This window comes from Rattus norvegicus, chromosome 18 (assembly GCF_036323735.1).
Source record: "Rattus norvegicus strain BN/NHsdMcwi chromosome 18, GRCr8, whole genome shotgun sequence".
Taxonomy (NCBI): domain Eukaryota; kingdom Metazoa; phylum Chordata; class Mammalia; order Rodentia; family Muridae; genus Rattus; species Rattus norvegicus.
The window spans coordinates 53761122-53774583 of record NC_086036.1 but is presented as its reverse complement, the minus strand read 5'-3'; the positions used below and the strand labels follow the sequence as shown (position 1 = coordinate 53774583).

General features: G+C 46.1%; 1 protein-coding gene and 1 long non-coding RNA gene across 3 annotated transcripts in view; one reads left to right on the top strand and one right to left on the bottom strand.

The window, feature by feature from the left end:
• Positions 1-13462, top strand: part of Fbn2 (fibrillin 2) — a 205796-nt gene that overhangs the window by 127409 nt on the left and 64925 nt on the right. For both annotated transcript variants that reach the window (XM_039097130.2, NM_031826.2), the window contains 10 exons: positions 864-1001; positions 1521-1571; positions 2025-2150; positions 5516-5743; positions 6247-6372; positions 9585-9713; positions 10520-10645; positions 12338-12463; positions 12884-13006; positions 13157-13282. In XM_039097130.2, the coding sequence (XP_038953058.1) occupies positions 864-1001; positions 1521-1571; positions 2025-2150; positions 5516-5743; positions 6247-6372; positions 9585-9713; positions 10520-10645; positions 12338-12463; positions 12884-13006; positions 13157-13282 (1299 nt within the window). The remainder of the gene's footprint in view (positions 1-863; positions 1002-1520; positions 1572-2024; positions 2151-5515; positions 5744-6246; positions 6373-9584; positions 9714-10519; positions 10646-12337; positions 12464-12883; positions 13007-13156; positions 13283-13462) is intronic.
• LOC134483035 (uncharacterized) lies at positions 7418-10538 on the bottom strand. The gene is made up of 2 exons (XR_010059850.1): positions 9222-10538; positions 7418-8739 (listed from the first exon to the last, which is right to left on the bottom strand). It is a non-coding gene; the product is annotated as an uncharacterized LOC134483035 (long non-coding RNA).

Below are 13462 nucleotides of genomic sequence, written 5' to 3'. Positions count from 1 at the left end.
TGTCACTTACTTTGTTCAATTAGAATCTGTTGTTCTATCAAAATCTTTCTCCTGAACACACACAGAGTCAGAAGCGGTCGCTCACTAGGATTCCACTATATAAAAATAAAAAGTTAAATGAGATGTTGGGACATTTTAAAAATTAGGAGTGGCTCTCTAAGGTGGTCCGATGGCTAGGTGATTCTTTTTGTGTCTTGTTTATATTTCTCTATGTTTATGTGATTGAGTATAAATGAGTATGAGTTTTCGGGGCTAGAGCTAAAACGACAGGTGTGCAGAACGAAAACACCTAAAAGAAAATATGCCTGGCATAACCGAGAAGTGACAGGCTGGTCACATCACCATCATGTCTTACCGTCAGGTGCCTGTCATCTTTATTTTCTTTAGATTTTGTTCCAAGTTATTAATCCAATAAATGATTCAGCTAGGGAAATCCTGGCTCTTCAGGCTAGAATGTAGATTTTGGCTGGCTCGCTCAGTGGGGAATGAGGTGAGAAGGAAACAGAAGTCTGTTCTTCACTATCCCTTTCCATGTGTGTTACGGTGTCATCACGGCAATTTACCGCATTCCTGGTGCCAGAATCAACCCTCAGGAAGCAGTGACTATTCCTCCATAGACTATTAGTCCATATCATCATCGTATTAATGGCCACGACGTACGAGACAGTGCCGATCAGTATTTGACTTGTGGCATGTTTAAATGCTGGCACATGTCCGTCTGCTCAGAGAACATGCTGTAAAAATGACTGTGAGGATTAATACTCTTCTTGTGTCCTTTCACGCCGGAACACGTATCTTTGGTGTGCACCGAGTTCATTCTCTACCAATAGAAGAGCTTCCCGACCCCTCCTATTCCTTTCCAGACAGCCTGAAAGGGACCTGCTGGCTCAACATCCAGGACAACCGCTGCGAAGTGAACATTAACGGAGCCACCCTGAAATCTGAATGCTGCGCCACGCTTGGAACTGCCTGGGGGAGCCCCTGTGAGCGCTGCGAGCTAGGTAGGAGCCTGACCAGGCCTCCGACTTGGTCACTGAGACGTCCTCTGAGAGTCAGTGGTCACGCCTTCTCACACTGTATCCTAAACAACGGGGAAGGCTGCTAGGTCGTCTTCTCTCCAAAGCTGTTCCCGGTGAAACTCATCCTCCTCTTGAAATGTACGTTTGAGTTTCTCCTTTAACTGAGAGCGGATCTAAGTATCTCAGACTCGGAAAGGGAATTGGCTCAAACCTTCTGTCCTCATTTGAGTGTGTCCCGGTGGGATGTGATAGCCTCTCCCCTGAGGTCTTGACTGGTTCGCTTTTAATTCAGTTGTCAATTTGAGCAGAGGGGAACTGTGGGAGAAATCATTTCAACACTGATACCATAGCAACTGGAGTGCTTTCTGAATCAAAGACAACTGGTCCTACCTGGGTCTTTGTGACCCACTTTAAATTTAATTCCCTCGTACAGTTACTTGAGCCTGAGACCCGAGTATTTTTTTTACAAAGAAGTAAAATTCTGTCCTGTTGTTCTTACAGATGCAGCTTGCCCGAGAGGGTTCGCCAGGATCAAAGGTGTGACCTGCGAAGGTGGGTGTGACTCATGAACAAAGGGCACTGCTACCCGCTTGCATGTTGCTAGTCGCTATTCTCAAGGCCCCTGAGATTTCGGTTTAAAGTCCCTCAGTGTGATCAACATAGTGAGCTCAGGAAATAGCTTCGAGGTTCCCATTTCTCTTCTTTATGCCGTTGAGGAAATTTCATAAGGAAGTCCCCAGCCTTCAAGGCACGGAACAGCTGGCAAGGGAACATGTCTGGGCCGCACTTTTATGGACCAGCAAGACTGCGGTCGTCTGCACAGCTGGTGCCCAGGAAAGCTGGTGCTGCCTCGTGGAATATTTTTTTTTTTTGCTCTAACTCAAGCAATAATCCACACCGTGTTGCAGATTGAACACACTACACAGGAAATGAGGCTACACCTGCTTTTTCTATTCGTAACATCTTTTGCCTTCTGCTAACTGCATTTCCCCCCCCCCCCCACAGACGTTAATGAGTGCGAGGTGTTTCCTGGCGTCTGTCCAAATGGACGCTGTGTCAACAACAAAGGCTCTTTCCACTGTGAATGCCCTGAAGGCCTTACTCTGGATGGCACAGGCCGGGTGTGTCTGGGTAAGATGAGAACATTCCTGTCTACGTTCGAGGAGCTAACCGTCGGCTCCTTGTCCTTTGGGTGGTAGCCAGTCCAAAACCAGACTTTATACTTGAAAATTCAGCTTTAAATGAGATACTCTTTGAGGGGGAAATCACTCCAAGGTAAATCATGACTAAAAAAAAGAACTATTATTTAACCCTCAGTGTTAAATATAACAGATTGAGTTGTTCACATGAAGTTAATAGAAGAAGAAAACGAGGCATATTTCAAGCCTAGAATTTAAAACATTACCATGTTCCAGCCCACTGCAACTGGACTGTTCAGATAAAGGGGGGAGGGGCAAAGGTATGTCAATCAATCTGCTCTCTCCTTTGTCGCCATTAAAGATTTTGTTAATGCTTTTTTTTCCCCCTACAGATCTAAAACCCACAGACTCATTATCAACAATTATGGATGGTGGTTTGGCGTTAGTGTTCATCAGGGCCATAGCTGAAATTATTTGAGTTTCATAATGGAGAAAGAAGCTCTCCTTTATTTCCTGTTATATGTGACAAAAAAAAATGCTTCTTTTAACGACAACTTACCCCTATAAGCTATGGAACATGTTTTAGTTTGCCAAACATGTTCCTGTCAGTTGTTCTGTTTGGAACTTAAGGAAGTAGACGGAATAGGGACCGTGGTGATGCCCTATTAGACGGTCTTCAAGTATTTAAATGTATCAATGCTATTTTTCCACTACTAGCTTAGTAATTGACTCTGCAGTACTACAGAGCTTAATTCACTCTAACAGAGGCTTCATTTTAAGTTAATTTTGACAGCATATTTAAGTCTGGATAGAAAGCAGCATAGTGGTTCATATGGAATCATTTAGAAAGCGCATATTCAACATGAAAAATAATTTTTACTTGGTTGATTTCCTTCTTTTGGATGTGTACATTCTGAGTGCCTGTGTATACATTGGTACACTTATGAGTCCATCACAAGTCGAATCGTAGACTGGGTGGGCAATGAAACCCCTGCCATCCTTTGTCCCTACCACCCCAGAGCTGGGGTCACAGCTATACACCTCCATACCTAGCTTATAGATTGCTGGGAATCTAAACCCCGGTCCTCATTCTCGCACGGCAATCCTTGGCCTTACTTACAACCCAAATACTGCTTTCGTGAGCCTTGTACTTGATGAAAGATTTTGTTCTTTCTAACTTGTTCTATGTTGAGTCCTTCTGAGGATGTAAGAGAGTTTGGGGTGGGGGCGTTTGGCATGCGGCGGCGTGAAGATGCTGAGGACAGATTAGTGATAAGTTGCTGTATTAGAGCTTCATATAAAATAGGGATGTCATCTCGAGTGTCTGCAGGAGGTGAGCTGACGTAACAGTGAAGCAGGAAAAGGAGCAGTGGTGATTGTGGTGAATTCCCAAGCGCACATGCCGTTGGGTTCCAGGGTTCCATTATAGCGTTTTTTGCAAGCCAACCCAAGTGTCTACTTAGGTTTTGTTGCCCTGTGCTCTGGCTATTTCAATTCTTAGTGTAAATATTGATATGGATCTTCATAATAAAGACACCAGATTACTCTTCCCAGATATAAAGGCTTTTTACATTCTTGGTTCCCATAACCCATTTGTTCCAATTTATCACAGAATGACTACTGAGCGGACTACTTCAGTGATCCTTGGGACACCTATATTTAACTAAGATTTAGTTATTAAATCCTTCCCATCTCATGAAGATCCCTCCTCCCCTAGTGCCAGTGCTGGGTGAAGCCAACTCAGAGATCAGTACTTGGAAGTTGTGCCAATGAGACTTTGAGATGTGGCCAAGTGTGTGGCTTTTGCTTCCTGTTAATGTAGACTCGAAGTGAAACTTGACCATGCTCTCTCCTTAAGAATAACTTTCTTAGTTTCGATTCTTGGAAATGTGTGTCACTTGAGGTTAAAGACAGCTGTAGATATTGATGCCACCTTTGATTGAGAACTTGATGCCCCATATTGAGAACAACTGAAGAGTCAACCTGTCTATTCTTTATGGTGACCTTGCTATCAGGATGACCTTCCCTCTGTGAAGCAGTTCTCAAGCCCGCTGATGATGTCATGCCTCAGAATACTTCCACCAAAATCATTTTTATTTAGCTACGAAAACTCTCTCCTGAGCCTGTTACCCATGGCTGTCATTAAACAGTGTGTGACTGTAGTTGCTCCATCTCTGTTGGCCAACACATGAGCATACTGTCTGTGGATCGTACTGGCTCAACCTGTTTGTGGCCATTCATTGCTGCTCTGAGTCTCTGAGTAACACAGGCTAAGCACTAACATACAGTATGGTATGGATCGAAGTTAAGAGGAAAATGTTCATCCATTTAAAGAAATGATTTGGCCCTTTTGTGGTGAAGAATTTGACATGTCTACATGACTCGGGACAAAAATCCAGATCCAAAATGTGTAACAACAGAACAAAACACAATGTCATTGTAAAAATATCATGTTTTAGTAAAGCAAAATCTATAGATTTTACTAAGTTGCAGACGGAGTGCAGAAACTATTACTGTTTATGACTGACTAGTCCCTAACAGGACTGACTAGGCCCTAACAAGACTAACTAGGCCCTAACAGGACTGACTAGGCCATAACATGACTAACTAGTCCCTAACAGGACTGACTAGGCCCTAACAAGACTAACTAGGCCCTAACAGGACTGACTAGGCCATAACATGACTAACTAGTCCCTAACAGGACTGACTAGGCCCTAACAAGACTAACTAGGCCCTAGCAGGACTAACTAGACCCTAACAGGACTGACTGGGCCCTAACATGACTAACTAGGCCCTAACAGTGCCGACTAGGCCCTACCAGGACTAACTAGACCCTAACAGGACTAAATAGACCCTAAGAGGACTGACTAGGTCTTAACAGGACTAACTAGACCCTAACAGGACTAACTAGACCTTATAAGACTGCAAAATTATTTTAAGGTAGTGACAAGAGTCCATCATTGGAATTATTGTTCTGTTGTGGAAACAAAAGTAAGAGAGTGATCATTGGCCAGGACATGGAAGAGTCATGTGGTCATGAGTGCCTTTCGGGGTTCGTTGTGAGAGTTAAGTAATCTCCTAAAGAGCCCACCTTCACTCTCCCTAAATGACTGTTACCATGGAGTTCATTCAAGGTGGTGACAAACCGACTTCTCATTTTAAGTCTGCCCCCAGGCCCACCATCCTCCACTGCTTTCTTGAGTACACTCCACCTGGCATGGCCACTGAGGAAGGAAGAATCTTGGGAGATGTAACGGTTTTAGCTAAGTACAGGTAGCCCATAGTTTGTGAGGCTAAGCAGGATGCTCAGCGAGTGCTCCCACCTAAGCTCAAACTGCATGTGCGCTCTCCATGCAGATGTCCGCATGGAGCACTGCTTCCTGAAGTGGGATGAGGATGAGTGCGTCCACCCCGTCCCCGGGAAGTTCCGCATGGACGCCTGCTGCTGTGCGGTCGGGGCGGCTTGGGGCACAGAGTGTGAAGAGTGTCCCAAACCTGGCACCAAGGAATATGAGACCCTGTGTCCCCGGGGCCCCGGCTTTGCTAACAGAGGGGACATCCTCACTGGGCGTCCATTTTACAAAGGTAAGTACAAGCTGGTCTCTGGCCCACCACACCCACAGGCCACTCTCTACACTCTCTGAGAATTAGTTGAGTTTTCAACATATCATTTGTGGGCAACCTAAGGTCCAAAACTATAAGTTACATGTAAAAGGCTGTATGGATAAAAAGCTGGGAGACAGAATGGTCACCATTCTCTTTCTCTCTTTCCGTCCCTGTACTTTTCTTCTGGCATAGATTGAGGAGAGGCAGTTCTGCCTACTTCCTCAGCAGCAGAGAGATCTCTGTCCCTATCTGAGTAAGCAACAGCCAGACATACAGGAGTTCAGACTCAGGTGATGGTGGAGCATCTCGCCCTTGGTGAACCCTTTCCCTGTGCCATCTCTGCAGTCATTACAGACCCCCGGGAGCTGTCCCTGTCTATGGGTGCCTGGTTATTGCCTAGGGTGATCAGTTTTTCAGTCAGGGTGGTGGAGGGACTCAGCCCTGTCAACCATCTCAGCACTGAGCCCCGTCTCTGCTCGCAGATATCAACGAGTGCAAGGCCTTTCCTGGGATGTGCACCTATGGGAAGTGTAGAAACACAATCGGAAGCTTCAAGTGTCGTTGCAACAGTGGCTTTGCCCTGGACATGGAGGAGAGGAACTGTACTGGTAAGGTTATTTTTCCTCCATGAACGAACCCTAGCTCTCTTGCTTGAGTAATCTGCTTTCAAAAGTCCATCTTCTTGGTGAGAACAGAACCCCACCTCCACCCCACCCCAACCCGCCCCCTTTCTCACTGTTTTGTTTTGCTTGACTTCAAGGCCAGGTCTCCAAATAACTTTGAGAGAGAACTACAAAATAGCACAGAATGCTATTTTGATGTAAAATTATGATCTTCAAAAACATATGAATACTAAAGTATATAGCCGCTAAGAGCCTGTGCCTGTTATATCGTATTTGAAGAGTATGCCAGGAATGGTCTTAGTTACTGAGAGGCGCGTCTCGCCTTGTTTTCCTCACCTGCAAACAGCATTCTTAGCCGAGTTGGCTTGAAAGGAGATGAACTCAGAAATGTTTCTCTTTGACACCGTGCAATTTACTTGCAAACACCTGACCAGGCTCACCAGGGATTTCTGTGCAGAGTTGCCTGCATCTGTGTGTGGAATGTTCAGGTGTAGACGTCCCCCTTTTCTGACCTCTCACCCGGCGCTTCTTCATCACGCCCATTAAAATGTCTCTCTCGCCTCCTTCCTGTGCCTGCACGGCCTGGACTCTGCCTGGGCGTTCACAGCCGTCTGTCTCAGCCAGTTCTGCTTAGTCCTGCTGCTCTGCCCTCAGCCTTCATCCCATCCCGTCACCATCAGTAGCTGTTCTCCGGAATGCCGACATTGCGAATGCCGACATTGCGGACATTCGCCCTCCATGGGGCCCTTCCAGCTGCTTAGTAAACTCCTGCATTCACTTCCCAGCGCTTTTGAAACTTTTCTGTGCTTCTGAACCACTGACGGACCTTCATAGCTCTTCTTTCTTCATGACTGTCCCCAGGCTTCCTGTCCTCATGGAAGCCCCTCTTCCACCTTCTTCCCTCCCCCAGTGTCAGAGAGCTATGGGCTCTCCCTGTTTGAAGTTGACCCCCCTATCTCTCCATTCCTCTCCACTTGTGCTACAGGACAAGTCTCTGAGGGCTCTTGTCCCCTCTTTGATCTCCTTTGACTTTTGCCCAAGGGCAGCCGTTGCCCTTACCTGCCCCCCACCTGCTATCCTGCCTTCTGCCTTCCACTTTTTACCCTTTTCTTAGCCGGCTAACTATATTGCGGTTTGGACAGTTGCTGAAGCATCTTGACCATGGCCTAAAGATAGATGGCATCTAAGAGCAGTCTCCCAGCTCTGTACCCCAGAACAGAGTGCAGGAAGAAGAGAGCCTTTCCTCCTAGAGTGGTCTTTGTCTATGTATCAGTCTCTGCCACACGGCAGACCTACCAGTGCCTTCTGGTCTATTGCATTCCTCAGCCAAATCCTTCATTTTTGCAACCATGGGAGTTTTCAGGCTGACCCTTGAGAAATACCATTTTTGACCCAGGCCATCCTGGACCTGTATGGACAGAGCAACTGAGGCTCTTCTAGCCTCGGCCTTTCCTTGTTAGTAATGTGCAATTAGACAAGTTTCTTAACCTCACAAACAGGCACCTCTACTGCTGGAGAGAGATAGCTATTACTAGCGCTGCCTTGTTTAAGAACAGAGAAGGAATGAATCCCCTGCAATGCTATTGGTTCCCACTCTTGTTAACTGGAGGCATTCTGGGTAATCAGTCCCCATCCTGCCTGCCTTGATTGTCAGTCTCTGCAGCCAGCCACTTCTGGAAAACCAGTCACTACTCATCTACGTGCTTGTCTCCGCTTGTCCAGCGATTGATTCCACATCTTGAAAGTTAGAATTTCTATACAACCTTCGGGTTCAGTATGAAAGCCTTGCCTTTCAAAATGCCAGCTCCTAGCAGGGAATGGATCATGCTTATATAGCAATGTGTATGTGCCGTGTTTGATGCTTGACTCCCTTCGTTCTGGAGATGAGCCCTGCTGTAGATAGGAAAAATAAGATGAAGAAAATGATTGGATTTTTCCAAAACCATGAAAGATGAAAGACTGGGCTGTCCTTGGGCGTCTTGTCACAGAGTCCATACTTGTACCATGTGGTGCTCCTACGAGTTTATATTGACCCAAAGCTGGGCCCTGCTTACCACAGGGTTCACTTGTTCCCCATAGGAGGCTGAACACCAGTCACCAGAAATCGCAGGGCCATTCGTGTCAAGTTTTGGGTGTGGCTGGTGACTGGAGAAATAAATAAAAATTGAAATCGGAAACTGCAACTGGGCCTACCAAAGTGCAAATTGTCCATTGCTAATGAAGACTTCAATTATAGTTCATCAAAAAGACAATGAGCCTGGTGCGCTGGAATCTCATTCAGCATTTGACAGATAAAGGCAGGTGGATCTCTGTGAGGTCCTCATAGGATGCTTCAGGCCAGTGAGAGCCCACCTTAATAAATCAATACATATTTTAGCAAGACAGTGGCAGAGAATTTCTTTTATTGAGACTTATTTTTTTTTAAAAATGTATCTCGTGTTTTCTTAAATATGCTTTGTGCGGATTCAAAATTGCTGTACTGAAAATACATAACAGGTTCGAGAGATTTCTCCAAACCTTCTGAGAGTGCCCATATACTGCTAATGAGTCTAACAGTCATATAGGACACATAGCAAAACATGAGCACGTAAGTTTTCTTTATTTTTGGAAAGCTGGGTAAGCCCTTCTCATCCGACTGTGACACAGATCCCATAGTGGCTTCACTCCAGGCCCTGCTGTGTCTGCATACTCTGTCTGGAGGAGTGCGCTGTGTCTGCCGTGGAGGGTGCCTCTCTCTGTCCTGCCAGCCAACCCTGAGTAGCATCAGGGTTCCCTGTCCACACGCTCCCACCCTTGGCTGAGGTAGCAGAATGAACAGTAGTCCCCAAGCACACCTGTGGCTTCCTCCCATGTGAACTCACTGTCTCCTCACTTGGGCCACGTAGGAGTCGTGTGGTTTCTTCTCTGTTACTACATCTAAGCCACAAAGAGAAGGCCACATTTCAGAACTCAAAGACACACAGGCCCCACCTGCCGGTTGACCATGACAGTTTTGACAGTTGGAGAAAGGAATGTGCCTGATGAAGGCCTGGTCCCCCTCGTCCCTATCTCTTCAGAACATTTCTTGCTACTCTCAGCCCTGATTTCCCAAAGTTTCAAATGTGCAGCACCCTCTCCTAGAAGGCCCCGTCCCTCCAGCACTCTCTTACCTCATTCTGTGTTTTTCTTTTTTTCTTTTCTTTTGAACTCGTGGGCAGACATTGATGAGTGCAGGATCTCCCCTGACCTCTGTGGCAGTGGCATCTGTGTCAACACGCCAGGCAGCTTTGACTGCGAGTGCTTTGAGGGCTACGAGAGCGGCTTCATGATGATGAAGAATTGCATGGGTAAGCATGGCCAGACCCTCCTGGCTGGCCTGGAACCTGACAACTGTATATACTCGTCTGCTGTGCCTCTGCTGGCTTCAAGGCTATGGCAGCACCCTCGACAGGGCGTGTGCCGAGAACGAAGGGCTACAGAATCCCTTCCCCAGGCTGGAAGCAGCACACAGACTACCCAGGATGCATTTATTTAAAACAATTAGCCTTGTGCTGGCCCTAAGTTTGTATTCTGCCTTGCCAGTTCCATGAGAGCTGTGTCTTAGAGTTGTGATACTGAAAAATGTTTGGGTCACTATTTCACGTGAGTGACTTATGGCACTTAAGATGCTGCCACTGTAGGGGGTCCAGCCTTTTCACTTTGCAACAGGGGATTGTCCCTACAGTGAGCTGGGCTGGACTTATAACTGTCTTGGGCTGCATGTAGCCAAGGGCCAGAGGTTGGACATTCCAATTGTAAACATTCGGGAGTTTTAAGAAAATTTTTTGTAGTTGGGTTCAAGCCATAAACACTAAAATAACTGACAACAGTGTATGAACCCAGGTCTATGGTGATATAAGGGAAGAGTTATATTGATCACCTCTTGTGAGCTATCATCTTGTACATGAAAATTTTTCAGTGGTTTACTGCAGTGACAGTAAAAGTTACTTAATTTTTACATTGAAGCAAAAGATAAAGCTTTTCCCATTTCTGATTGGGTGTGTCTTTACGTTTACGGCACACACCTGACTTCTAGGGGCCCTTCTCCCGTACTATATGTGTGAACGTGTTTTCCTCAGGGTGCTTTAATGAATCTCACGTTTTTACCTTTCAGACATTGACGAATGTGAACGTAACCCTCTCCTTTGTAGGGGTGGCACCTGTGTGAACACTGAGGGAAGCTTTCAGTGTGACTGCCCACTGGGACACGAGCTGTCGCCGTCACGCGAGGACTGCATAGGTGAGTTTTCTCCCTTCGTATATAAAAAGGAAAAGAAAGAGAAAGAGAAAGAAGAGAAAAGAAAAGAAAAGAAAATGCAGCCGGCACAGTGGGTGAAAAATGGGGTCACGTCTAGTGAATGCACCGTCTGAGTTCGCAGTGTCTGCTTTCTGGAAGGTTGGGCACTCAGCTGCTCTTCATGGAAAGATTTCTGTGCCACGTCATAAGTTCCTTCCATTGTGCAGGCAAGGTTGTGAGTGAGCTGCCCAGGCCTCTCCCTGGACAGCTGTGGGTCTGTCCACACACCTGTTCCTTCCCTGCTCTGTCCAGTCCATGCTCACCCGGGTCTACATACCCACAGGTGACCATGACAGGTCCCTTGGTGCTTTATGACCCTGTAAGTTCCGCTACAAGAACCACGTTCAGGAAGATGACCGGAGTGTGCTCCGGTGTTTCCTCATTCCAGCTACTACTTGGAAATCCACACGGTGTTTAGCATGTTCTAGAACACTTGCTGCCCAGCACTGACGTAGCCAGGGGCCATCGTCTTCAGGAGGACTGGCCCTCAGAACTGTCTGAGCACGGCTCTCAGTGCACGTACATTTACTCACAAGCCAGAGAGATCTCGGTGCTGCACATGAAAGGAACCTTAAATAACACACTAAGCAGACATTTTCAGAAGGGCAGATTTAAAGTTTTAAGTTGTTTTTTTTTTCTTTATATTTTGATGGTAGTGCGAAATATGATTGTATACCGGTGGTTGAAGAATCCATGGCTAGACGGGCTGGGCCTGAGTCTAGTTCGTCCTTGCTTATAGTTCATCAACCTTATGGATAAAAATTTACTCTTCAAAAGGGCAATGTATATCATAAAACAAATGCTTTGTATATGTGTACTTAATAAATATAAGCATAGATTTATTCAGTATAATCTTTAGGTGACTGTGTGAGTCTGAAATAATTTCTACTTACCATCTGGGGTCACTGTGTCTAACTCCTATTCCTTCTGATGAGCATTCTGCATATAGAAATGGATCAGTATGCCATTTTCTGGATGTTTGCTGGGAATTTAATAATTTATTCCACATGTTTTTTGCATGACTCTTTTTTAAAAATTTGTTTGTCTATCTTGTAAGGGCCACATTTTTTTAAGGTATTTGTGAGGGCCAGGTTGTTTTAAACTAAGAGTTGTGGACCGAAAATCCACATATGCAGGCACAGAAACAGCTCCGTGAAAGTGCACACAAAGGTCTTACTGCCATGCCTCTGGTCCCTGGAACTGGTATCTTCCTTCAGGATAGTTTAAGTTGTATAGGCCGTACCCAAACAGCTATCGAAGTCTACGTGGGCACAACAGTATAAACCATAAAATAGTAATAAGCTTCATTTATGGTATACACTATGTCCACGCACTCTGCCATAGCAAGTACCAGCTGCTGTGGCTATGTAATTGTAATTAAAACCAAATAACAGTAAAAATTGCTCAGTCGTATTATGTGCAAGGGCTTGTAAAAACATACAGAAATACAGAAATTCTAGTCAGAGAAGGGAATGCTTCCAACACAACAAAAAGATCTGGTGTCGGTGAATAGAGGGCCCGACATTTTTACCAAATAGCCCAGGTTAGCCTACTCACTTCTTTGGTGAAGCCTGCTCTTAAAGGCTCATGTAATCCTGCTCTGGCATAAAGCATGGCTCTGTTTGCCTTTCACAGATATTAACGAGTGCTCCCTGAGCGACAATCTCTGCAGAAATGGCAAATGTGTGAACATGATCGGAACCTACCAGTGTTCTTGCAATCCTGGGTACCAGGCCACGCCAGACCGCCAGGGCTGTTCAGGTAAGGGTGGGTGCTCTGGTCTGCATTTCCCACCTCTCCGATCAGCAAGCCCCCTCACCAAATATGAACTAACACTTCCGGCAGTCCTTTGTACTGTAAATGAATGCAGGCAGCAGTCCAGAAGGTTTATTGGTTTTGCAGAGGACTTGCTGGCCTTATCATTAAAAAGTGCTCCAAACTCCATACGTACCATATTCCCCAGTTCCTCGCTCCTCGCACAGTAGATGAAATAGAATGCTACGCAGAAGGAAGTATAGGGATTTAAGGAGGAATAATGGTTTAATCCTCTATCACACACACAGCAATGGAGGCAAATCCAAAGCTAGTCAGTCACTATCTGTTTAAAAGGAAGACGCGCTAGCCGTTGCCATGCGTGGGTGTGGACTTGGCATTTCATGTGCTCCTGTAATGTCTGCACAGATATCGATGAGTGTATGATAATGAACGGGGGCTGCGACACCCAGTGCACCAACTCAGAAGGAAGCTACGAATGCAGCTGCAGCGAAGGGTACGCACTGATGCCAGACGGACGATCGTGCGCAGGTACAGCCAGGATAAGACATGTGCATGCCGTGGTTGCTCTGTTACAAACGTGGCTCCAGACTTGGTCCAGTAGAGCTGAGGGGAGAAAATGTGTCCGGCACCAATGAAAGACATCCCTGCTTTGACCCGAGGCTACCTTTGTGTCCTCAGATATCGACGAATGTGAAAACAACCCCGACATCTGTGACGGCGGCCAGTGTACCAACATTCCGGGGGAGTATCGCTGCCTCTGCTACGATGGCTTCATGGCGTCGATGGACATGAGAACATGCATCGGTGGGTAGCAGAAACCAATGATAGGTTTTTACTGTTCTTTATTCGTGCAGAGTGGAATATAATCATGTTGACCCCACCTTCCTTATCTCCTCAAACATGTCTCCCTCCCAACGTTGACTGTCTGTTTTTGGCCTCTGAGTCTCGCTCTTGCTGCCTGTGTGTACATGGGTGTAGGGACAT